Raw genomic sequence first — 27,010 nt, 5'->3', positions numbered from 1 at the left:
AGGGATGTAAACAAATTTGTACACAACATTTGAGAGAAATAAGCTTTTTGTGCGTATTAACAATTTGGGGGATATTGGGACCAACATTTTACATGTTGCATTTATATTTTTGTTCAGTATATATCCTGCCTGTAGATAAAGTTGTAGATAGTATGTATGTGCAGTGCTCACTCTTGGTGTCCAGCTGAGCGCGGTACTTCTCCCAGCCTTTCAGCTTCACTCGCTCCCCCAGCAGGTCCAGGAACTCCTCGAAAGCCGGCCCGGAGCTCTCGTTATTGTACATGTCCTCCTCAGAGCTCTGGCCTGCACGGCAGTACATCACCCCCACCTTCCTCTGGAAGTTCAGCTGGAGAGAGAGAGAGATTTTCATCAACTATTGTGTTTTTGCTAATAACCATGGCAGCCCAGAACTTTTAGAATAGATGCACTGTACCTCTCTGAATGCCTGTTCAAGTTCAAGGGATAGTATCAGAATGGACAGATCAGACACATTTCTCTGTAGAGGTTTACATGAACCATCTAAAAGAGTATCCTGATGGATCTGACATCTTATTGGCCATAAGCAGGACACTGAGAGGGGTCAACCCAGGGTGGGTCCTACTCACCCCCTGTTCGTCCAGCTTGAGCAGGGTGTCTCGGACCTTGGGTGAGGTGGAGGCCAGACGCAAGCAGTGGAGGTTGAGCTCAGGGATGATGAACTCCAGGAGTCTCTTGGGAGACAGGCCGCGCGGGGTGGTGTGGCGGGCCGCTGATGGCACGGACTCCTCCAGGATGGAGCCTCGCAGAGTCTTCAGCTGGGAGGCAGGGACAGTCCCGAGGGGTGTGAGTAGATGGACAAATGTGTGCAACAATAGTAAGTATGGGTATATGTGAATGGGGGTATGTATTCAGAAAAGGATCTAGAAGTCTGTCAATACTGTGTACTCATATTGACCTTGAATGTGTAGTGTAGACTGACCTCAGTGGTTCTGAAGATGATTCTGTAGTTATACTGAGCTCCACTGGACCCCTCCTTCTCCTCTCTACGGAAGCTGATGGCCACTGGACCCAGGCGGTCATCTATACCAAAGAAGTTCTGATGATCTGAGGAGTGGAAAGAAATATCCCTTTAACACCGTTGTTGACGAACACAAACAGCCTCAATCATTTATTGAGGTAAAGCAAACATGATCTTTCACATACACCGATGCAGCACTCACCTTTCATGTAGAAGTATTTGCGGTAGTAGTGGGCTCCCAGGTCTGCGTGTTCTATGAAGTAGTTGCTCTTGCCCTGCTGTTGGACGTGGCTCTCTCTGGGTTCCTCCAGTACTGAGACAGCATCGTTGGGGTTCCTCAGGCTCAGCCACAGACCCCCTCTGCCCTGCGTATTCCCCAGGCCCGCCCGCTCCTCACCCCCCATCTCGTTACGGAAGTGGGGGCAGCTGAGCAGCAGCTCGTTGTCGTTCCCATCTCCCTCGTCCAGCAGACACTGGTCAGGGTCCTCCACAGCCCCACCAACACTACCCCCACCCTGCGAGGGGGAGGAGGGTGTGGCCTGGGTGAGGGGGCGCATCGTTGAGGCGGCCGACGCCCCTGAGGTGATGTTCTTTTTGCGGCCGATGCTGTCTCGATTGCTGGCTGCTTCCAAAAGGTCAAACAGAATGCTCTGAACATCATAGTGGGCAAAGTTCCTGACCCAGGCTCCGCCTCCCAGGTTGTCATAAGGACCTGGTTGGGGGATCTGTGGGGGTGAAGGCTTGGCCTTCTTGCTCAGCCCCTCAGGCTTGGGGGGCTTGGCTGGTTTTGGGGTTTCTCCTGTGGGGGCGGAAAGAGCCCTGAAGAAGCCGTCTGGTTCTGGGGGTGCTGCATGCAGACCCAGCAGCAGGAAGGGGTCTTTGAAGCGGAGGGCGTTGGGGCTCAGAGCTCCCTGGTCGTCTGCACTGAGCTCCTGTGTTCCTGACAGACCTGTCTGTCTCTCCAGTGAGGAGAGGCTGCCATACTCCCTGTGCAGCACCACCCCTGAGTCCCCCTGAGCCCCGGCACCTGCCTTCTCCCCCACCACCCGTGTGGCCTTCCCTCCCACCTTACCAGAAGAGTCCAGGTCACCCAGCGTCACGTCACTGTTGCTTCTCTGCATGATGTGTCCTCGGCCCACTGACCTCAGGTTCAGACTCACACGGTTCGGGGTAGTAAGGCTCTCCCCATCTGCCCCCTCCCCGTCCCTCCTCGGGGGCCACTCCCCTGCCAGCACCCGCGCCCGTACCCCACCGTCCCGCTTAGAGTCAAAGTTGACCGTTGCCAGAGGGGGTCGCGGCCTTTGCCGGCAGAATTTGCGGAGGAAGAGGTCGTCAGACTGCATGGTGCCTCAGACTCTGACTCCAATCCTCCAACTATCTCTCCTCACTTTCCCAAACCGGATGAGTAAAGGTACTACACGTGTTCCTCATCCACATTCAATAACAAAATGCAGAGGACTATTAGCTGACAGTTATGTCCCACAGTCAGATACAGTTATATGTTTTAAGTCTGGAAAGCGTACACCCATTCCAAGTTATTTTAGGACGTTCTCCAGCTCTGCAGATGACTACGATTCTGGTGTGCCCCAGTTTTGGTTTGGTCCCGTTTTGGTTTGGTCCAGTTTTGGTTTGGTCCTGCTGGTAGAATGTACAGAGGAGAGGAGAGTTAACCATGAGAAGAGCCCAGCTCTTTATCCCCTGTCATCCATTCTCTTTGGATGACAGGGAGGCACCTGTGCAAAGAGACAAAGCGACGGTCATTGACCTCAGACACCCATCTCCCACCCATACTGCTATTATCCTTCCTGACACCTCAGATTTCATTCAATCACTGAGGTTTTGTTCAATGGTTGCAAATCAAACTATACACCAGTGTTTTTTAAGCCACTTTGTCAAAACATTATCCTGAAATTCGAATGCATTTCTTTTCAACAATGACGCATAGAAATCGAAATAGGCAAACAAGCAGCTCTGACGTGTGTTGTTTTGTTCTGTATTGTTTTACCTCTCAATACTTGCATTATGATTTTTTTTCCTTTGCAAAAATAGCTGCCAAGCAGTCGTATGTGGCCCACCACATCCCCTCTACGGACAGTCACAATAGAACACTGCAGGAAGGGGGAGGTGGCCTTCCTGTCCTAAAACAAGTTAAGAATAAAGTAGTAATAAACATAACAATACTGGCCAGCCTGCCAACAGAATAAGACTCCCTCTATCTATCTCCTACAGTGTCTATTTTGAATACAGTAGCCTGCTGTGTGTCTAAGACAATATTCCCCTCTGAGACATTAAAGTTCATCCTCTCCTATCATATACAATCCCCAGAGAAAGCAGAAACATTAAACGCCACCGGACTTGTAAATCCACACAACCCCACACATTATCTGACATCCCAACTGTAACACAGCCTTGCTTGTTCATTTTATTTTATGGTCACATTTGCTCATAAATTGTCATATCCCACCGACTCTCTCTCTCTCTCTCTCTCTCTCAATCAATGCAAGTCAATGGTACCTATATTAGCATTTTCAAAATCATGTCCAAATCATCTATAAGCAACTCCTTTGAGTTACACAATCAATGTTGAGATACTTTAGGATGATTTGGACCAGAAGGGCAAAAATAAAAAGAGTGTCTGTACATCAAAAACCTCAATTTAGTGAGGATATTAATAGTGAGATGTCCAATGTAATTTTGTTCCGATATTTGATTTATTTAATTAAAATATGACACCTAGACTTTAGCTTGTAAGAGTCAATTAAATAAAAATGCCAAAATTAAACGTATAAAGTGGATTTTAACATACTAATCTTCAGGGGCCATTTAGTCCCATAGAGGGAGGCTTTTTATTGAATAACATAACAAAATAATTGTTTGCCTAAGGATAGCCAGTACGTAAATATCTTTTAAAAAATCTGTCTCGAAATTAACCAAGGTACCCTACAGTAAATGATAGAGTAAGACTTCCGTCAATAAGTGACAGGCCAGTCATTATCTACACTTATTCTAAACATCCTAATTCTTTCTCATTACAGACAATTTGTTTCAGGTTAACTCACAGGCGAAAATAGGTTGTTATCAAATGAATTTCCTCGGTTCCTGGCATCCCCTTTCTTTGTTCCCTTCTCTCTGGTCAAATTGACGTCAATCATACGATATCGGAAACCAGTTGGTCTTTAATACAAATATTAGATTCGTCTACATTCTAAAGGCTGCTTCCTGTCTCGCTATTTCTCATGCATCTCCTGTCTCGAGATGATTTGCAGCCTCGAGAGCAGGTGCAGCGACGCAGCTCACACTCATGTTTCCCGGTGCGCGTTAGCACAGAATGCTGCAGAGATGTTGAGGTGACTGGTGAGTGAGGGAGTAATCTCTCTCTCTCTCTCTCTCTCTCTCTCTCTGCCTCTGCACAACTGAATGTAAATAGTTACTCCAGATATTGACTGAATATTGGAGAATTGCAATTCACCTTCTGTCCCCATAAAGGAACAATCCCCTTGTGCCTTGTTGCAAAGACACAATATTTTAGACCATGATGACATGTAAACATGATAACATGTTTGGACATGCTTTCTGACATTCCTCTAGCTATGTACTGCCCTTAACCACAACAACTCACTCTGATATATTTTCTGGATAATATCAATTTCTTCAGTTCTTTGAAAGTTTTTTTTTTTACTGAAGCAAATCAGGTTAAGAGACATGTTCGATGACAGAGCAGCAGCTTCCATCTCCCTGCTGGTACCAAGCCCAGCCACTTACTTTCCATCCGAGGTCTCTGAATCTCCCAGCATAGTGTCCGGACTTGTGGGAGTCAAGATGAAACAATGTGTACTTTGAAGGTGATAGATGGGTATGCAAAATAGTTTAGGATAGAATTCTTTGAAATATGCGCGTTACTGTATTTTTCTGAAATTAGAAAAAGGACTACAGCATTTGTGTGTTCTTTGAGCACACACTGAGCATATATGGACTGGCTGTACATCCACTGCATAGCCGTGCGTTCCCCCTGGGGCCACTCGATAGTTCCCTGGTGCTTTTAGTGAACCAATGACAGATTGTAAGCACGCAATCAACAATATCAAAAGCTGCATGCATCCACAACAAGTGGCCATTCATTTAATTCATCTATTTTAACAACACAATAACACATGCTAAATATTTGATCAATCCAGTCTCTGTTTTCAGTCTCATGCATTATAAATTGATTGCTGGAAATCCAGTGGTTTAGTTAATCAAAACCATATAAATTCCTGCAGAGGAACCTGCCCTGCTGTCAAATCATTCTACTCCCATGTTCTGTGGGTTGACAAAGAGCAGGGCCTAACCTAGCCTTTTGGGGGCCCTAGGCGGGACATACGGTATACTAAAGTAAGGAGTCAGACTGATAAAGGGAAGCTTTAACTAGTACAGTACTGTACGTGATGTTCTCTAACTGCCCAGTGAGACTTCTGGTTCAACTACGCAACAGGGGTCTACGGTGACCGCAGCTTCCTCCTCATGTCACTTCTGTGCATAGCTGCAGAGGTTCACTTCTCCATCCTCCACAGACTACTATCCAACATGTCTGGTGGTTTCTCTGTCTAACAGGGTAACGTATGACTCTGTTGACTGTATCAAAGTTATAGCGAGAATGGTCCCCCCCACCCTAAAGGTCATGTGAACTAACCTAGTTCTTCGGTCACATCTGTCACTTCCTATATTTTTTGTTAGATCTGCATTTGAGCTTTCGTTCAAACAAAAGGTAGAGCACAGGATGTAAGTTTTGCAACTTTATAGAAAATTGGTTCATGTTTTTCATTTCAAACACCTAAAGTGACATTTAAAAAAAAAAATCAACTTCATATTCATCATTTCCAGCACCACCCCAACAACACTTATCTTCCTCTATATCTTTTATTACAAAACCTAGAAACACATTTCACAAATGTTGATGTCGGGGTAGTGCTGGAGATGATGAATTTGAAGTTGAAAAATGGTGAAATGTCCCTTTAAGAGATCAATACGCATACTTCACTATATTGTACGCATACAGTTCATATTACAGTAAATCACAATAACCAACAAATTACAGTAGTTTTCCTCTTCTATCAAAAGATGAACCAAAGAGGGATTACCCAAAACATGCAGCCAAGGGATTAAAGGGCTCTCCAGGACTTTCTGAAGATTGGGAGCGTTCATCATGACAGTTCAGCGGGCCCACTTCACAGTCCACACATCCTCTCATGAAACCAGAGAGCAGAGCAGTCTCAGTGCCTCAGAAGCCAAACCAGGCATGCACTGCCTCACTACATCATTAAGCTAGGACACTGGTGTTTGATGCAGTGTCTAACCATGCTGATAAAACACTGCTAGCAGTGAGAGGCTGCTAATGATCTCCGATCTCTGCCTCTATCCCGAGTATCTTGGCTCTCTGTGTGACCTGTGTTGAACCAGTCTTTCTAACAGGACTGTGCTGTCAGCCCCTTGGTACTTTAGCAGACTTCCTTTACAGGTACTACGGTATGCCAGTGTCAGACATGGGTTTCAATACTATTTCAAGTATTTCAATTACTTTCAAAGACATTTGGAAGTAAGAATTAGGATATTTTTCAAGTAGTTACTTGAAACACCCAAATATACTGACTCAAATACACTCCCATTCATTTAACCCAGGTATTTAAAATGGTATTTGAAATAATTTATTTGAACACAGGTCTGTGTTGGGCTCATGTTTTCTAGTGTCTTTCACAAGCTCTGCTCTGACCTCAGTGCTTGGGAGGCATGAGTGTTCAGCGCAGTGGGGTCTCCATCCTGTTTGGTGTACATGCTAGACTCAGGACAAGGCTCCAGGGTGTGTGCTGTCCGGATGTTACTATGAAAAGGGAGTCATAGGGCTGCCATGGTGACCATACGCCCACTTTAGGGAAGCCATGTTTCCTGGACACTTTTCTTTTTGCACCATCTCTGACCCCTCCTCCCTTTCGAGACTGCGTCCTGTACAGCAGGAAGTGATGTAATATGCATCCTGACCTTATTAACCCTCTGAGGAAGGGTGTCATCATCATATCTCTCCCTCCCATCATGCCTAACTGGACTGTTGTATCAGAGAGAGACCAGGCGGCCTTCAGCCTACCAACCATAAGTCTCTGTTCAACTCCTGACCTACATCTCACATGAAGATTACATCTGATGCGTTTTTAAGCTCCTTCTCATCAGCAAATCGTTTTGAGGGGGAAAAACAGCAACAACAAAAGCATTTGTGAATAAATGATATATTGTATTTGGTGTAGCCTACAGTAGGGTACATGTTTGAAATGTATTTCCTTCAGGCCCAGCTCTGGGAAAAAAAGCTCACCATAGGCAACCATTCAATGTGATCAATGACCAGGATTGGTATCCGCCCCATGGCCATATCAGACCTATCAGGTGACAAACTGGTTCTTTATGGAAGGTTTCAGTAGGTGTCTAGGTTTACAGATCCTTGATGGGCTCATAGATTCTATTGTATGTTACTATCTCTGTTGAAGATAGAAACTGGTTCCTTATGGAAGGTTTCAGTAGGTGTCTAGGTTTACAGATCCTTGATGGGCTCATAGATTCTATTGTATGTTACTATCTCTGTTGAAGATAGAAACTGGTTCCTTATGGAAGGTTTCAGTAGGTGTCTAGGTTTACAGATCATTGATGGGCTCATAGATTCTATTGTATGTTAGTATGTTACTATCTCTGTTGAAGATAGAAACTGGTTCCTTTGTTATTAAACAGCTATATGCCGTTACTGACGCTGCAATCTCCCGTTGAAAATATCTGACTCCCCTGATCTGTTTCTGTTTCTGGCTCATGGTTCTCCATGCACTTGTGGGATTAAAATGATCTCTTGAAATTGGGAGCAGGACAGATTACTATGATAACTCAAACCAAAGGTCATCAAGAGTATGTATTTCTGTACTTCTGGAATGATTTCAAAAACCCTCATTAGAACTGCAGAGAAGTGCGATGCGATAACAAGGATTCCAAACATACGTGTCACTAGACCTCAAAGCAACATCGTGTGTTATACAATTTTCCTCATTGCATACTAGTATTCTATGCTGAATCACAGTACTGCCACCAGCTCTGCAACCTCTGACCACCAAATCACAGTACTGCCACCAGCTACGCAACCTCTGTCCTCCAAATCACAGTACTGCCACCAGCTCTGCAACCTCTGTCCTCCAAATCACAGTACTGCCACCAGCTACGCAACCTCTGACCACCAAATCACAGTACTGCCACCAGCTACGCAACCTCTGTCCTCCAAATCACAGTACTGCCACCAGCTCTGCAACCTCTGTCCTCCAAATCACAGTACTGCCACCAGCTACGCAACCTCTGTCCTCCAAATCACAGTACTGCCACCAGCTCTGCAACCTCTGTCCTCCAAATCACAGTACTGCCACCAGCTACGCAACCTCTGTCCTCCAAATCACAGTACTGCCACCAGCTACGCAACCTCTGTCCTCCAAATCACAGTACTGCCACCAGCTCTGCAACCTCTGTCCTCCAAATCACAGTACTGCCACCAGCTCTGCAACCTCTGTCCTCCAAAACACAGTACTGCCACCAGCTCTGCAACCTCTGTCCTCCAAATCACAGTACTGCCACCAGCTACGCAACCTCTGTCCTCCAAATCACAGTACTGCCACCAGCTCTGCAACCTCTGTCCTCCAAAACACAGTGCTGCCACCAGCTCTGCAACCTCTGTCCTCCAAAACACAGTACTGCCACCAGCTCTGCAACCTCTGTCCTCCAAATCACAGTACTGCCACCAGCTCTGCAACCTCTGTCCTCCAAAACACAGTACTGCCACCAGCTCTGCAACCTCTGTCCTCCAAATCACAGTACTGCCACCAGCTCTGCAACCTCTGTCCTCCAAAACACAGTGCTGCCACCAGCTCTGCAACCTCTGTCCTCCAAAACACAGTACTGCCACCAGCTCTGCAACCTCTGTCCTCCAAATCACAGTACTGCCACCAGCTCTGCAACCTCTGACCACCAAATCACAGTACTGCCACCAGCAACGCAACCTCTGACCTCCAAATCACAGTGATTGGTGCTTACGATACGTTAGGGTCTAAATCGACTATTGGGGATGATTGATTTAGGAAAATTGAGCTAATTAACTGTGTGTTCGCACTGTGCCCAGCAGCCAATCCCAGGGCCTGTTATTGATCCCAGCTCTGCCTGATACATTTGGATTCACACTGCATAACTACCATTTCATTGGAAACACAAAACGGGTTTCAAAGACTAAAAACAGCCAGTGGGTGTGTTATTGCACACAAAATTGGTTTCAGGAAATAAAGTAATCCCAATGCTGCTACTCCCTCACACTTCCTCCAATCACCCTTCATCCTTCCCCTCTGCTTCTGCCCGCTGAGTAGGGTCTGGGCCAGGTCCAGAGACTGCTAAGTGATTGGTTCTGGCACACTCCTTTTGTCCCATATTTTATCTTGGTTTTTATTTATTTCATAGAGTTAGCAGATGTCTGTCTGAGTTGTTGGTCTCCAAAGACACATAGTTCCTCTACTCAATAGATTGACTTAGAGTAGAGGTTAGCTGTCAAGGTGGCAGAGGGGAAGGAGGGAAGTGGAAAGGTTCTTAGGAACCACCCTGTACAGGATCACATGATCGCGTCTCAGAGGTCAGATGTCGATCTGAGGAGTGGCAATTGACAGATGATAGCATGATGGTAATGAGGACAACAGGTCTCCCTGACTGCTTCTGGCACGTCTCCAGGCTGAGTCACAGCAGTCAGTGGGAGTGCAAACACACAACCCTCACTGCCTTCCACACATGCTCCTTATCACTTCCCAACCTTCTACCTTCCTACCCTCGTGAGTTTAAAGTATATGTCACAATGGACACACAAAGGACGTTTCAAAAAAATGATTGTCACCTCTCATTTCCAATGTCATTTTGCTAAGCCTTTAATGTCACCTTGCAGAGTGTGTTTGGCTGCTGTCTGCCTGTGTGTCCTCCAGTGGGGGACCTTGTGACATAGTGTACTGGGCATCTGTTTCTGCTGTTGGTCTGTGGAGGTCAAGCCCACCTTTAGGCTGTGCTGATGTTAGCATCTGCTGAAGACAACTAAAAACAGATTCCTATTTGAGAGGAGGCTGTCCTCCCGCAAATCTGTCCTTCAGAAATGGAACATATGTCTGTCGTGCTATCAATTATTAATGAGGGGGAAAAGAGGGGGCTAGAGTTAGACAGTGTTGAATAATTCATGAGGCAGCCCCCCCAAGCCCACTCTCTGACCATGGGACTTGGGCCATCCAAAACATCAGCCATACCCTTATCTTTGTTATCTCATAGAACTGTACATGGAATTGTGTACTGCCATATCGTGTGTGTCTGTGTGACTTCTATAAATATGTGTGTGAGAAAGCTCCAATTTAGTCATCTCACAGTTGAAGTCATCTGAAGTTTTGGATTCGATACTGTAAAACAGTCTCTGTTCTTATGAGTCCCTTCCTCTTTGGAAATCTCTGATATCATAGAAGTGTGTGTGTGTGTGTGTGTGTGTGTGGAAACAAAAGTATTTGCCAGTTTTACTGTTATTCTGATCATTGATAAAACATATTGCATCTGTGTTTTACCATGCTTATTGAAACATATAAATGTACAATATGTCATGAACTAAGCTTGTTTAAATCTGATGTTACCTCCTATTTCAGTGAAAGAAAGGCAGAAAGAGGAAGTTGGTTCAGAAATGGCTCTTTCTATAACATTGTCTGTGCACCTAACCCTGACTTCCTCTTTTACTGAAACTACCAACTAAAAGAGTTATGATCAGGGGCGTAGGAGCGACTCTGACATGGGGACACATTTAGCTAAACATAAGTTTACACCTCACACACATGGTTATGGGCTTAAAAAGGGGCACGCTCCAGGATATAAATATTTTTTTTAATAAAAAGGTTTTAAATGCTAATTTTTGGTCACTTTTGTGAAAAGGATACAGACAAATCGTAGCCCTTTCCTGCAGTAAAATGACCTAGTGGCCTCAGCATTTAAAAAAAAAACTGAAAATCTGGTGTATCTATGTCAAACAGTTTTGTTGTATATAACGTTTAATATTGGGATGCAAACACAAAATGTAATACATTTCAACTCTATATCTGACATGGTACAAGTGTCTTCTTTATAAGCCCATGACCATGTGTGTGAGGTGTATACTTTTGTTTCAAAGTAGATTTCAAACTTACTTTACCCAGTGCAGTGAGTAATGATGGTGCTGCTGCACAGTGCCGTTTCTATCACTCACACACTGCCACACTGCTTGTAACAATCAAGAGTGAGAATGAAGCAGTCAGTGGGGGTGGGGAAAGTGACTCACGTTCCAGCAGTGGAGGCCATTTAAAAATAAAAATCCCTCAATGAATGTGCTGATTCTCTAGCGTGTTATACCTGCTTCTAACATTGGGGGGCGGGGGAGACATGTCCCCCCTGTCCCCCCCGGCTCCTACGCCCTTGGGGATGATACATCTTTGTCTCTCTCGCTCTATGCCATCTTACATTAGTACGTCCATCAATCATCACTGTGATAAAGCATTTGAACATTTTCACTATGGTATTGGTAATTCGCATGCTCAAAGGACTTTATTGTGTGGGTATATGGGAGTGCATGGCATGCGTGCAAGAGTTGGTCGGAGTGAATGTGTCTGTGTCGTTCTTTGTGTGCCTTTGCTGACTCTATGAAAGAGTGTAAACGCCACAGTGGCAGGAAGAACAGCTGTCCCTCTGCAACTGCACTGTGTGATTCTGCCCGTGACTTTCTATCTCTGTGCGTGTGTGTGTGTGGAGGGGGGGGGGGGGGGTGCACTTGTGTGTGCAGGCGTGTGTGGGGGTGTATGTGTGTGACAAAAATGAGAGGGGAACTGACCCTCACTTCATCACTGCTGCTATTATGTGAAGCTGAACTGCACACTGTTCTTCCTCTCCTATCTGTGCAGCTGGCTCTGAGGCCGAGAGACTGTCCACCAATAGCATTTCTAGCAGTCTGAACTGTCACCCCTACCCTGTCCTCTCAGAGAGGAAGAGACACTGGCCTCCCTCACTTCCTCACTATCCCCGCTATTGTGCTTCGAAATTAAGCCTGGTCCTCCTGAAACGGCTGCACCGCCTACACTCTCGTTCTCTCTCTCTCTCTCTCTCTCTCTCATTCTCTCTCTCTCTCTCTCTCTCTCTCTCTCTCTCTCTCTCTCTCTCTCACACACACACACACCTACCCAGCTAAGCTCTGCATATGACCCCAAATTCTTTCATTATAAATCTCCACTCTAACCACCCCTATGAGACCTAATGTTGATTGGTTACATTTAACTTGTGTTGTGTCCCTAAAACAACACCAGCTGCACCACGGTCTGTCCTCTTGTAACCAATGTTCTATATGACGTTGTATTTGTGTGGAAAAGAGTTCCATGTAGTCATGGCTCTACGTAGTACTTTGCACCTCCCATACTCTGTTCTTGACTTGGGGACTGTGAAGAGACCTCTGGTGGTATGTCTTGTGGGGTATGCATGAGTGTCTGAGCTGAGTGCTAGTAGTTTAAACAGACAGCTTGGTGCATTCAACATGTCAACATCTCTTACAAAAACAAGTAGTGATGAAGTCAATCTCTCTTCCACTTTGAGCCATGAGAGATTGACATGCATGTCATTATTGTTAGCTTTCCGTGTACTTTTAAAGGTTAGCCGTGCTGCCCTGTTCTTAGCCAACTGCAATTTTCTCAAGTCCCTCTTTGTGGCATCTGCCCACACTACTGAACAGGAGTCAAGGTGTGACAAAACTAGAGCCTGTAGGACCTGCCTTGTTGATAGTGTTGTTAAAAAGGCAGGCAGAGCAGCGCTTTATTATGGACAGACTTCTCCCCATCTTAGCTACTGTAGTATCAACATGTTTGACCACGACAGTTTACAAACCAGGGTTACTCAGAGCAGTTTAGTCACCTCAACTTGCTCAATTTCCACATTATGCATTACGAGATGTAGTTTAGGTTTAGGGTTTAGTGAATGATTTGTCCCAAATGCAATGCTTTTAGTTTTGGAAATATTTAGGACTAACTTATTCCCTGCCACCCATTCTGAAACTGACTGCAGCTCTTTGTTGAGTGTTGCAGTCATTTCAGTCGCTGTAGTAGCTGACGTATATAGTGTTGAGTCATCCGCATACATAGACACACTGGCTTTACTCAAAGCCAGTGGCATGTCGTTAGTAAAGATTGAGAAAAGCAAGGGGCCTAAACAGCTACCCTGGTGACTGACTGAAAGGACAGTGGTTACGGTTGCCTGTCTTCCACCTCATAGGTAGATACCTGGCATCAGACAAGCCATCCTGCTGCTCTCTCTAGCGTCAACATCAACTTAGGGCTCTGTCTCCCCTATGTACTCTTTACATTGCCCTGGAACTACATGCCAATATGTTAACTGTGCCTGATGACACAAGCTAATTTTGCTCCTTTCCATGTGCAGGCTACATCTGTTTGTGTGTGTCATGCTTCATAGTTCAACCATCAGAGTGTCACCAAGCCATGAATGCCTCTTTAAGGGAGTGGAGGGTGAGAAAGAGACCCAAGCACATTGATTTAGTTGAAATCAATGGCAAATGCTTTTGTAAGGTATGATAAAGTAAACAGACACAGAAGCTACTGTCTGGTTGTATTTGGAATAATATTGGGAGTGGAACTGGAGATGAGTATCAGTGTAGTAACTAAGTGATGATAAGTAATGATAATGACTAAAGGACAGTATCAGTGTAGTAACTAAGTGATGATAAGTAATGATAATGACTAAAGGAGAGTATCAGTGTAGTAAATAAGTGATGATAAGTAATGATAATGACTAAAGGACAGTATCAGTGTAGTAACTAAGTGATGATAAGTAATGATAATGACTAAAGGAGAGTATCAGTGTAGTAACTAAGTGATGATAAGTAATGATAATGACTAAATGAGAGTATCAGTGTAGTAACTAAGTGATGATAAGTAATGATAATGACTAAAGGAGAGTATCAGTGTAGTAACTAAGTGATGATAAGTAATGATAATGACTAAAGGACAGTATCAGTGTAGTAACTAAGTGATGATAAGTAATGATAATGACTAAAGGAGAGTATCAGTGTAGTAACTAAGTGATGATAAGTAATGATAATGACTAAAGGACAGTATCAGTGTAGTAACTAAGTGATGATAAGTAATGATAATGACTAAAGGAGAGTATCAGTGTAGTAACTAAGTGATGATAAGTAATGATAATGACTAAAGGACAGTATCAGTGTAGTAACTAAGTGATGATAAGTAATGATAATGACTAAAGGAGAGTATCAGTGTAGTAACTAAGTGATGATAAGTAATGATAATGACTAAAGGACAGTATCAGTGTAGTAACTAAGTGATGATAAGTAATGATAATGACTAAAGGAGAGTATCAGTGTAGTAACTAAGTGATGATAAGTAATGATAATGACTAAAGGAGAGTATCAGTGTAGTAACTAAGTGATGATAAGTAATGATAATGACTAAAGGACAGTATCAGTGTAGTAACTAAGTGATGATAAGTAATGATAATGACTAAAGGAGAGTATCAGTGTAGTAACTAAGTGATGATAAGTAATGATAATGACTAAAGGAGAGTATCAGTGTAGTAACTAAGTGATGATAAGTAATGATAATGACTAAAGGAGAGTATCAGTGTAGTAACTAAGTGATGATAAGTAATGATAATGACTAAAGGAGAGTATCAGTGTAGTAACTAAGTGATGATAAGTAATGATAATGACTAACTAAATGAGAGTATTAGTGTAGTAACTAAGTGATGATAAGTAATGATAATGACTAACTAAAGGAGAGGATCAGTGGAGTAACTAAGTGATGATAAGTAATGATAATGACTAACTAAATGAGAGTATCAGTGTAGTAACTAAGTGATGATAAGTAATGATAATGACTAACTAAAAGAGAGTATCAGTGTAGTAACTAAGTGATGATAAGTAATGATAATGACTAAAGGACAGTATCAGTGTAGTAACTAAGTGATGATAAGTAATGATAATGACTAAAGGAGAGTATCAGTGTAGTAACTAAGTGATGATAAGTAACGTTAATGACTAACTAAAGGAGAGGATCAGTGGAGTAACTAAGTGATGATAAGTAATGATAATGACTAACTAAATGAGAGTATCAGTGTAGTAACTAAGTAATGATAATGACTAAAGGAGAGTATCAGTGTAGTAACTAAGTGATGATAAGTAATGATAATGACTAACTAAAGGAGAGTATCAGTGTAGTAACTAAGTGATGATAATTAATGATAATGACTAACTAAAGGAGAGTATCAGTGTAGTAACTAAGTAATGATAATGACTAAAGGAGAGGATCAGTGTAGTAACTAAGTGATGACAAGTAATGATAATGACTAAATGAGAGGATCAGTGTAGTAACTAAGTGATGATAAGTCATGATAATGACTAAAGGAGAGTATCAGTGTAGTAACTAAGTGATGATAAGTAATGATAATGACTAACTAATGGAGAGTATCAGTGTAGTAACTAAGTAATGATAATGACTAAAGGAGAGGATCAGTGTAGTAACTAAGTGATGACAAGTAATGATAATGACTAAATGAGAGGATCAGTGTAGTAACTAAGTGATGATAAGTAATGATAATGACTAAAGGAGAGTATCAGTGTAGTAACTAAGTGATGATAAGTCATGATAATGACTAAAGGAGAGTATCAGTGTAGTAACTAAGTGATGATAAGTCATGATAATGACTAACTAAATGAGAGTATTAGTGTAGTAACTAAGTGATGATAAGTAATGATAATGACTAAAGGAGAGTATCAGTGTAGTAACTAAGTGATGATAAGTAATGATAATGACTAAAGGAGAGTATCAGTGTAGTAACTAAGTGATGATAAGTAATGATAATGACTAAATGATAGTATCAGTGTAGTAACTAAGTAATGATAATGACTAAAGGAGAGTATCAGTGTAGTAACTAAGTGATGATAAGTCATGATAATGACTAAATGATAGTATCAGTGTAGTAACTAAGTGATGATAACTAACGATAATGACTAAAAGAGAGTATCAGTGTAGTAACTAAGTGATGATAAGTAATGATAATGACTAAAGGAGAGTATCAGTGTAGTAACTAAGTGATGATAAGTCATGATAATGACTAAAGGATAGTATCAGTGTAGTAACTAAGTAATGACAATGACTAAAGGAGAGTATCAGTGTAGTAACTAAGTGATGATAAGTCATGATAATGACTACATGATAGTATCAGTGTAGTAACTAAGTGATGATAAGTAATGATAATGACTAAAGGAGAGTATCAGTGTAGTAACTAAGTGATGATAAAGTGGGGGAAAAAGGTATTTGATCCCCTGCTGATTTTGTACGTTTGCCCAATTACAAAGAAATTATCAGTCTATAATTTTAATAGTAGGTTTATTTGAACAGTGAGAGACAGAATAACAACAAAAAAATCCAGAAAAACGCATGTCAAAAATGTTATAAAATTATTTGCATTTTAATGAAGGAAATAAGTATTTGACCCCTCTGCAAAACATGACTTACTTGGTGGCAAAACCCTTGTTGGCAATCACAGAGGTCAGACATTTCTTGTAGTTGGCCACCAGGTTTGCACACATCTCAGGAGGGATTTTGTCCCACTCCTCTTTGCAGATCTTCTCCAAGTCATTAAGGTTTCGAGGCTGACGTTTGGCAACTCGAACCTTCAGCTCCCTCCACAGATTTTCTATGGGATTAAGGTCTGGAGACTGGCTAGGCCACTCCAGGACCTTAATGTGCTTCTTCTTGAGCCACTCCTTTGTTGCCTTGGCCGTGTGTTTGTCATTGTCATGCTGAAATACCCATCCACGACCAATTTTCAATGCTCTGGCTGAGGGAAGGAGGTTCTCACCCATGATTTGATGGTACATGGCCCCGTCCATCGTCCCTTTGATGCGGTGAAGTTGTCCTGTCCCCTTAGCAGAAAAACACCCCCAAAGCATAATGTTTCCACCTCCATTTTTGACGGTGGAGATGGTGTTCTTGGGGTCATAGGCAGCATTCCTCCTCCTCCAAACACGGCGAGTTGAGTTGATGTCAAAGAGCTCCATTTTGGTCTCATCTGACCACAACACTTTCACCAGTTGTAAAAAAATGCAAAATGTCAACAACAAAAAAATGTTGTCTTCTGAGTCATTCAGATGTTCATTGGCAGACTTCAGACGGGCCTGTATATGTGCTTTCTTGAGCAGGGGGACCTTGCGGGCGCTGCAGGATTTCAGTCCTTCACAGCGTAGTGTGTTACCAATTGTTTTCTTGGTGACTATGGTCCCAGCTGCCTTGAGATCATTGACAAGATCCTCCCGTGTAGTTCTGGGCTGATTCCTCACTGTTCTCATGATCATTGCAACTCCACGAGGTGAGATCTTGCATGGAGCCCCAGGCTGAGGGATATTGACAGTTCTTTTGTGTTTCTTCCATTTGCGAATAATCGCACCAATTGTTGTCACCTTCTCACCAAGCTGCTTGGCGATGGTCTTGTAGCCCATTCCAGCCTTGTGTAGGTCTACAATCTTGTCCCTGACATCCTTGGAGAGCTCTTTGGTCTTGTCCATGGTGGAGAGTTTGGAATCTGATTGATTGATGGCTTTTGTGGACAGGTGTCTTTTTTCCAGGTAACAAGCTGCGGTTAGGAGCACTCCCTTTAAGAGTGTGCTCCTAATCTCAGCTTGTTACCTGTATAAAAGACACCTGGGAGCCAGAAATCTTTCTGATTGAGAGGGGGTCAAATACTTATTTCCCTCATTAAAATGCAAAGCAATTTATAACATTTTTGACATGCGTTTTTCTGGATATTTTTGTTTTTATTCTGTCTTTCACTGTTCAAATAAACCTACCATTAAAATTATAGACTGATCCTTTCTTTATCAGTGGGCAAACGTACAAAATCAGCAGGGGATCAAATACTTTTTCCCCCCACTGTAAGTAATGATAATGACTAAAGGAGAGTATCGGAGCTTGCTAGGGCACTATGCTCAGTGTTTCTGACCTAGCTATGAGGCCCCCCACCTCAGTCTGTGAGGTCACATCCTGTCTGTGTGTTTCCTGTGCGGTGGCTGTCTGTGCCGAGCCTCAGGGGCACACACAAGGGCAGGACAGACAGGCGTGAAACAGATCTGCCAGTGCCACAGCTAACCCTTCTCATTGGTAACTGTTTCTTTCTCTCTCTCTCTCTCTTTACTGCCAATGCCATTAACATGCAAACCCAGCCAGTTTCACAATGACTCTTTCCCTCTTCTTGACTGTAACATGACGTCCAGAAAAACTATGAAGTGCTTTTTCCACATGGCTAGAGCAGTAATGATTTTCACTATATTGTATGTATCTACCCATTGATGTGATATTGTGGTACTGTTCCTGAGGTGTTGTCCCCTGACAGGTTCTCCGTGCAGGGTTGTTTTCTACCTTTTTGATCTGTCTTTGCTCAGGATGGGGAAGCAGTGATGTCGTGGGAGTGTATTGAGTTAGCTCTCTTTTCAGCACCACTGAATGTCACTGAGGGCACTTCTCCTATAATGGGAATCGGAACAAAGAGGACAGTAGGCGTTTGTGTGTGCTTTTTAGTGTATGTATGATATAACTGGTTGATTAATAATACTGACGACAGTAAACTCCACGCAGACTGCCTACAGTATTTCTGACTAGTGGGTTATTTACAGTATGCACATCTGTATCAAGGGATCAACATGTGACATGACCGACTACCACTGGTGTGAATTCATTCAAATTTACAGAAGTTATGCTTTCATTCAACTTATGCCATCTCAAAGTAATCTTTATCATAATCCTAATTATAAATAAAACGCAAACATTTGTGGGGCTGGAAAGAACACGTTTCGACCTGCATTAAGACTTAATTTAGAGAAGTTAAACAACAAATCAATATGGGTTGAAACATGTTAATTTAGAGAAGTTAAACAACAAGCCAATACAGGTTGAAACATGTTCCTTCCAGTTGCACAAACACAGTACTTGATTTACTTCTCACCATCTCTCTTTCTAATCCTCCTCTCTGCCTCTCTCTCCTTTCCTTCATTCCCTCCCTCCCATCACTTTCTCCTTGTTCTCTCCTCTCCTGTCCTGCTCATTGTGCAGTCAGGTCCTGTGCAGCAGAGCAGAGCTATAGGCCGGCTAGAGCCCAGGGACATAAATCTGAGGGTGACTCCACTCCAGAGAGGGCTGAGCTCCCATTAAGAGCATGGCCACAGAGGACAGGTGACAAAAGAGAGCACAAGCCGATTAGAGGATCCACCCAGTGGCTTACACTGCCATCCACCATCCTACCATCCTATGCTCTGCTCAGAGGGGGTGGCACTGCTGGGCCACCAGCCTACCTCAGTCACACAGACATACTGCGCACTAGGAGAGATAGAGACTGGGCCTAGTCACCCAAAATGGCTCCAAATGAGGGAGATGGTGTGGTGCTGACTCATGTTTTAGAGGAGAGGATAATCTGCCCGTTAACATTGATCCATGTTGATTGGACATATTGATTATTTCTCCTAAGACACCACTGAAATCTATTTACTATAGTCTTAGTCATTCTTGCTCAGATTTGTCATTTGTCCTTGCATAAAAGATGAGAGTAGAAATAGGTCAGTTTGTCACGGCACGGTGGGAGCACCATGGTGACTTTCCTCTCTCGTGGAGCACAGTAGGCCTCAACGTAGATTGAATAGCATTTTGACAAAACTCAGGTTGTTGTCAGACAGGCGCCTGTCTATGTTGTGCTATGTGAAGACGGTTGGTTGACTGTTGAGAGGCTATACGCTGCAGCGGCCCAATGGAGAGGAGTTGCTTTTGGCATTGAAATACAATTTGGTATGCAAAGAGTGCAGCGGTGTGATCTGGAGTTGAAATCCTGGGTGACACACAGCTTTAGTACCTCTGAGACAAGCAGGGTCTGTTAGCCCCGGGCTCTGCTAGCATCCTGCGGCACAAACGTGTACTACCGCTGCTCTCGCTATTATTTCCATCATCATCATATAAGTCATTTTGGCCTTCAATGTTTTAAGGATCTCCACTTATTAAACTGGCAAAGGACAAACATGTAACAGTTCCTTTACATTTCATCTAGACATTTAAGACGTCAAGTGGTTCTGTACGTACACCCTTGATTCATCAGATGCCTCTTACTATGGAACACAATTTTGTTTAATAGATCTGTCCTCTGTGGTCAGGGGCTGGTGTAGGAATGGACAGTGATGTAGCAGTTTGATTGTGCAGGAAATACAAGTGGGCCTGATCGATCACAGAGACTAGCTGTTCAGCCTCTCCTTTCCTCCCACTCAGCTGAAGAATTTGTGCCACAGGTCCCTGTTGACTGACAGAAAGCCTCTCATATTTAAAAAGAGTCCCAGACACCCACAGGTTTTTATAGCTCCCTACTGTGACAATACGAGTCCTAGCTAGATGAACAAATATAGACACGTACATGCTCTGACGCCAACGGCTAGTTCCCATCATTTGGGTCAAAACAGCATATTTAAAGCGCCACATTTTTAACATGTTCTAAGAAAAAGTGTTCTTCTTGAGAGCGCCCGAGTGCTTCACTACTTTAACTAGAACAGGCATACTTCTGTCACAGACACACACAGGCACACATCTGAATGTTCTATACCTACAATAATACAACTATCTCCCTACTGTCCACAAACTATAAAAGTCTGAGGGCAAAGCTTTTTCCTGTTATGTTGTCAAAATAATAGAGAATATACCTTTTTTTCTCGTAGTTTGAGTACATGGGAGTCTATTTAGCCCTAAAATACTGGCGGGTATATCCATGAACCTACATTTGACTGACAAGTAAATAACTGTTGGGTTGAGATTGCTGTATTAAATAGTTGAATGTCTGTTAATAGTGAACATTTTATCTGGCCTAACCTTCTCAAAGAACACTCAAAATAACAATACATTTGATCCCAAGTTGAATGCCCTTTTCTAATCCTATTTTCTAATTACTTTGTTATTATTCTGATATTATTACACGATCAATTATTTTGAATATTTTAGAAGCATTTAATGAGAATTTAAGCACTGTGGTAGGGTCCGTTTCCCTCGATAAAACTGGCATCTGTCCCCATCATTTGGCAGTGTGACCTCAAAGCGTCACCAGACTCTTGTACCCATGTGCTATGTGTGTAATGACAGTGGCTGTGTGTCATGGTGGCACCAACAAATCTGCTGTAATCATCTGGCTTCAGTTACCCCCTATCACATATACAGTACATTCATTCTCAGAGAGCTTGATTTCAGAAGATTGACTTTCATACATACATACACACACACACATATCCATGGGCACATCTGGCCAACCACCTAGGTTAACAGTCTAGGACCGATAACGTCACACCCTCTGCCAATCTGGCCAGGAACGCACAAAGACCATGACCAAGACCCTGTCATCAAATTTAGACAAGCACACGGCCTACCACACTCTTCAGGAAAGAGAGCAAGGACTTCACCATGCCAAGTCCCGATGCATTCATCATCATAAGGAATACCATTGTCCATTAATGACAACCACAGTGAACACCACATAGGAGGGTTCATGTGGCGCAAAATAAATGAAATGGACAGTCCTTTATGTGCACTAGCTTATGTAAGCTGTCCCTCATCCCTCTCCACTTCATCTTTCTCTTCTACACCAGCCCTCTCAATCCTTGCATCCCCAACCCCCAAAAAGCACAACCCCCCTCACTGCCAAAATGAGAAAAAAAGGATATCCCGCATCCCTCCTTTTCTTTGCCACCTTGAAAACAACACCCTGATCTCAGCTCTGGTTCTCCATTCCATCATTGTCTGTGCACATTACATGCAGTACCCTCTCAGTCCTCTTTATCATCCCCCACGCAAAAACAGGCAGGGGCTGCAGACCTTAGTCTGGAATAAAAAGTACATATATATGTATATCCTATTTCTCTTACCTTTTTTGTTTCTGTGTCACTATAGTTCCTGTCTATTCACCTCTTTCATTCTCCCTGTCTTTGGCGTGCTCTCTGTCTCTTCCTCACTCCCTCCCTCCCTCCATTCCTCCACCTGGCCCACATCTCTGGGTCCTGCAGCCCCGAGCGCCCTACAGCAAGGTCTGCAGTGACTTCATGTCAATGTCATAACACCGTTTTTAAACGAGCCCAGAACACCAGAGGGGTGGGGGGTGGGGGGGGGAGACGAGAGTGAAGATAGCAGAATTTCGCTCAGACATAATTTTCTACCCCTGACAAAGCGTCCGTTCATTGTGTTGACACATCCTTTGCTCTCTCACTTCTGTACGGCAGAATGATCTGAATCTCTGGTGAAATCGACAGGAAACAAGAGCATATGCATGCTCACATAGAGGGTGTCCTGACCAAATCAATCACACTCACTATCACCAGACATTGGATATAGGGAATTAGGAATGTGTGCATTCTGAAGGCTCTGAGTAAAGAAAGGCTTACCTCCACATCTCAGCTCCGCTCCACCCTGCCTGGTATCATCCTGTTCCTTTCTGTAGCCTCCCTCCCCCCTCTCCCCATGACAGCATTTTTCTGCTATCTATCCCCACGCTGAGGCTCTTTCTCCTCCTCCCTCTTCGATTTCCCTTGTCTGCTCCCTTCTTCCCCTCTCCGAAAATAAAACTCCTCTCTGGTCAGTGTGCTTAGGAGCTCAGCTCTTCCATTCCGTTGTTCAGTCAAAAGAGGCAGGTTGATTTGTTCTGTCTCCCTCCCTCACGCTGATTCTATTTCATTCACATCACACTGAAGCCAAACCCCTCCTTCTCCTCCCCTCACACACGGCACATCCCCAATCTCTCTCCTCCCCCTCCTCTCTCTCTCTCTCTCTCTCTTTCTCTCTGTCAAAGAGAGGCTGAGGCAGCAATAGACAGCAAACTAGGCAGGATGTGCTCTCTTTCTCTCCCTCTGTCTCTCTAATCCGTATTCAAGACTAATGGTTGGATGATCAGGGTGACTAGATTAAGCGACCAATGAGTGCATCTAGCCTGTCAGCCACAATGTGCCATTCGACGTGTTTGGTTGGAGGAAAGGTTGGGGGGCAAAGGAGCATGTGTAGTGTTCTCCCTAAACATGGACCAATGGGTGGGGGCCACACTAAACAATTAAATGGTTCCCCAACAAGGAGGGTACATTGTTTACTAGATTCTCACCATTCAGAGGGCTCGCGAGTGGCGCAGCGGTCTAAGGCACTGCATCTCAGTCCAAGAGGTGTCACTGGTTTGAATCCAGGCTGTATCAGATCCGGCCGTGATTGGGAGGCGCACAATTGGCCCAACATTGTCCGGATTTGGCCGGCATTGTAAATAAGAATTTGTTTTTAACTGACTTGCCTAGTTAAATAAAGGTTACATTTTAAAAAATAGGGCCATCATCACTGTTCACCTCCCCCTCCCATCCCTTCCCCGCCCAGTAGGTTCTCTGCCACCTGACCTTCCAAAATGGTTTCCAATGTGTTTGATGCCATTCAATTTGCTCCGTTCCAGGCATTTTTATCAGCCGTTCTGCATTTCCATAGACATTACCTTGGCTCCTTAAGTGCAGCCATGGCGTGGTGTGATTATGACACCCTACAAAAGCACAGGTGTCAGTCACAGACTGAACACCGGAGATGTTTATGAGAAAGAGGGGAATTATGCTGCTCTTTGTGAGCCTTTTACTGTGGCAAATTAAAACATTATCATTAAGGATTATGGTCCTTTCAATTTGTCTTTGTTGTGCCAGCACAGTACTATTTATCTATTTTTTCAGATGGTTTTCAGATGGATTTTCTCACTAGGGGGTACAGAGAGTCACAAACTACAGTATTTTGGACCTCAATCTAGAACAAGACTGGGCACCTAATCCCAGGTTCTCCACCTCTCATCACGCTCAAATGCATCCTTATGTTGAAAGCACAGTACAACACCATGGAAGTGTATGCTGCATGATTCATAACATAATAGGCATATCCCATATGTGCGTAATAGCACAACAAATAGTTGTATATTGTAGGCATTGGTACATGATTTCTATACTCAGTTATGTGCTTCTTTACACCCAGGCGCCTGAGACTGCCTGTTTTGAATAGTAGCCTTACCAGTCCAGCTTTAAACAACCCTTTGGCTAATGTGGCACTGGAGCTGGGGCCCGACTCCCGACTCCATCCACTAATTACTGTATGAAGTCACCCCCCCCCCCCCCCCCCCCCCCCCCCTGCCTGACCATATGGCCCTGATAGGTCACCAGCTCTGGTCAAGCCCACAGAAGAGCTGGGCGTGGGGGTGGGGCTAGGAGGACGTGTTGGGGGTAGTGAGTCTAAAACCGATTAAAACAAGGAAACAATGATAATAGTTTTGGATACACAAGACAATAGATTTATGTGATAGCAGTTTAGGTCCTGGGGTATAGCCGAAGACTAGAATGACATTGCTGATACATCAAATGACACCTGATGTTAATATTTTTCATCATTCATTATTATTTTGCATTTGAAATATGTTCAAACTACCATTTTTACACATGGCAATGCAAACTTCATGAGTCAAAATGTAAATCCAGATTTTTCCTCAGTAACTCCTATATTGTACATAATGTAGATTAAATATATATTTCAAATAACTGTTACCATACATACGTCCAATCAGTTAAACAGGAAATAGTTTGTAAATAGGGATTGTGGATCAGACAAAGATTTTTTCTAGTTCCTATTATTCCTTGGTATGAGTGGTTTTCATTGTCAAAGACCAGCCTAGCACCAGTTCATTTATTCTAAGCACTACTTCTCCTTCCTATTTTGTAAGAGAATCATGAACTGCCTGAGAAGCTGAATGCTTAACTTTATATCTCTATTATTAAAAAAATGATTGAATGGAATTCTAACTGCTGTCACATTATCCAACCTAAAACCATGGCGCTAGATAGAACCTACTGCATCTATCAGCTTTACCAAGTCCAGCTGCCTGGCCAGTGGGGTTGGTATAATTTGTGTAACGTTCCAACAGGAATCTGTTCCAAAAACGATGTAAATAACAAGGTTGTCAACAAACAACACATACAAAGTAGCATGATCAATTCACCTAGCTAACTAGCTGCCGAATAGGCATCAACTCACCACGTAGCTTATTCTTAATGTTTTTCCATAGGCTACCAGAGACATTTTTCGGGCATAAACGTGGTGAGTGAAAACTTAATGAAATAGCCCACTCCCTACCCGGTATCTTATTCGGCCGCTATCCAACTTTGTATGCGTTGTTTGTATTTACGACGTTTTTGGAACAGGTTCCTGTTGGAACGTTCCACACATTATACCCACAATGGTAAGTGTGTTTTGTGAACAAGAAAAGGTAGATGGGTTGCTTTAGCATTGATAGAGGCCTAACATAATTACACTCCACCGAATGCTGAATACAAATGATCTTATAGGCCCACACAAAGTCAGCTCTGGAACTGAACTAAACGGCATAGGTTGTTGTTACCCATTTCATGTGAATACATGTTAACACAAGGTTTCCACGTCCTTTGGGCTGTCATATATCACCGTATGTGTACTGGTGAATTGTCAATACTAGCTCACAGCAATAGTCAGTAATACAGCGGCATCTAGTGGTAAACTGCACCGTAGACAACCTTGTGTGCGATTGCGGCCAGGTCCCAGATTTTGCATCTGTAGAGCCCAATAAAATCCGCGATACGGAGAACACGGACAGGATCCAGACATCGAAACGGAATTGAACAATATTGAAAATGTATTGAACTTAGTATGGAATCAACTAAATGTATTGAAAATTAATTAGTTTGTACACGTTTATCATAAAACATTAACGGAATGAATTGGTGATTCGTATTTCCTGCAACTTGCTGAAGAGACATTGTTCGTGCACTGCGAGCGTCTACCACTTTGTGCAGGCATTAGAGATGATGCTAATGAAAAGTGGAAAGTCTTTCCCCAAAACCGTGTCAATTAAACGTTAACTACAAAGTAGCCTATGCTTACCTGGCAGAATGGTATCATGATTATTTGAATCAATCCAGTGAGTATTTGTTTTGCACACACACACTCACAAACTCTACTATCAAGCATGTGCGCTACAAAAACACCGCTAAACAGCCTCTTGCTAGGTGCCACTTGAATTAAGGTAACTACACACAAACATAAAACATTCCCAGACCTCAAAAGTGGCCTCCTGATGGGGTTTAAGCATTGTTGTGGACTTACAACATCCAATTTAGCTGTTTTTTCTATTTTTTTAAATGCTCAACCCTAACCCTCAACCATAACCTCAACCCTTACCCTAGCTTCATGTCCACATCCTGGTTCCATCCTAACCCTAGCAATAACCCTAAACCTAACTCTAGCAATAACCCTAATCCTAACTCTAGCAATAACCCTAATCCTAACTCTAGCAATAACCCTAAACCTAACTCTAGCAATAACCCTAATCCTAACTCTAGCAATAACCCTAATCCTAACCCTAGCAATAACCCTAAACCTAACCCTAGCAATAACCCTAAACCTAACTCTAGCAATAACCCTAATCCTAACTCTAGCAATAACCCTAATCCTAACTCTAGCAATAACCCTAAACCTAACTCTAGCAATAACCCTAATCCTAACTCTAGCAATAACCCTAATCCTAACCCTAGCAATAACCCTAAACCTAACCCTAGCAATAACCCTAAACCTAACTCTAGCAATAACCCTAATCCTAACTCAGCTTCATGTCCACATCCCGGTTCAACCCTAACCCTTAACCCTAAGACTAGCTTCATGTCCAAATCTCGGTGAGTAAAACCAATACTTGTTACAGTGCACTTATAAGAATAATTACACAGTAATAACAACACCGTGGGCTCTATTTTCAGATGGCAATTTCGCTATGTAAAAACTGGCGCACTGCTATTTTCCATCCCTTACACCAGGTTCAGCAATTGAC

The 27,010-nt window shown here is 43.2% G+C and overlaps 1 protein-coding gene across 7 annotated transcripts in view; it reads right to left on the bottom strand.

The window, feature by feature from the left end:
- Positions 1-22,878, bottom strand: part of LOC115154704 (signal-induced proliferation-associated 1-like protein 2) — a 45,757-nt gene extending 22,879 nt beyond the window's left edge. For 3 of the 7 annotated variants that reach the window (XM_029701190.1, XM_029701184.1, XM_029701189.1), the window contains exons 1-5: positions 22,542-22,878; positions 1,200-2,635; positions 959-1,083; positions 606-794; positions 172-346 (exon numbers count right to left, since the gene is read on the bottom strand). In XM_029701190.1, coding sequence (XP_029557050.1) covers positions 172-346; positions 606-794; positions 959-1,083; positions 1,200-2,340 — 1,630 coding nt within the window. In that variant the 5' untranslated portion in view covers positions 2,341-2,635; positions 22,542-22,878. Of the gene's footprint in view, positions 1-171; positions 347-605; positions 795-958; positions 1,084-1,199; positions 2,636-4,056; positions 4,327-22,541 lie in introns of those variants that run through there. The other 4 variants (XM_029701186.1, XM_029701188.1, XM_029701185.1 and 1 more) reach the window with 4 other exon arrangements.
- Positions 22,879-27,010: the final 4,132 nt, after the last annotated feature.

This window comes from Salmo trutta, chromosome 19 (genome assembly GCF_901001165.1).
Source record: "Salmo trutta chromosome 19, fSalTru1.1, whole genome shotgun sequence".
Classification (NCBI taxonomy): Eukaryota; Metazoa; Chordata; class Actinopteri; order Salmoniformes; family Salmonidae; genus Salmo; species Salmo trutta.
This window is presented reverse-complemented; position numbering and strand designations above follow the sequence as displayed.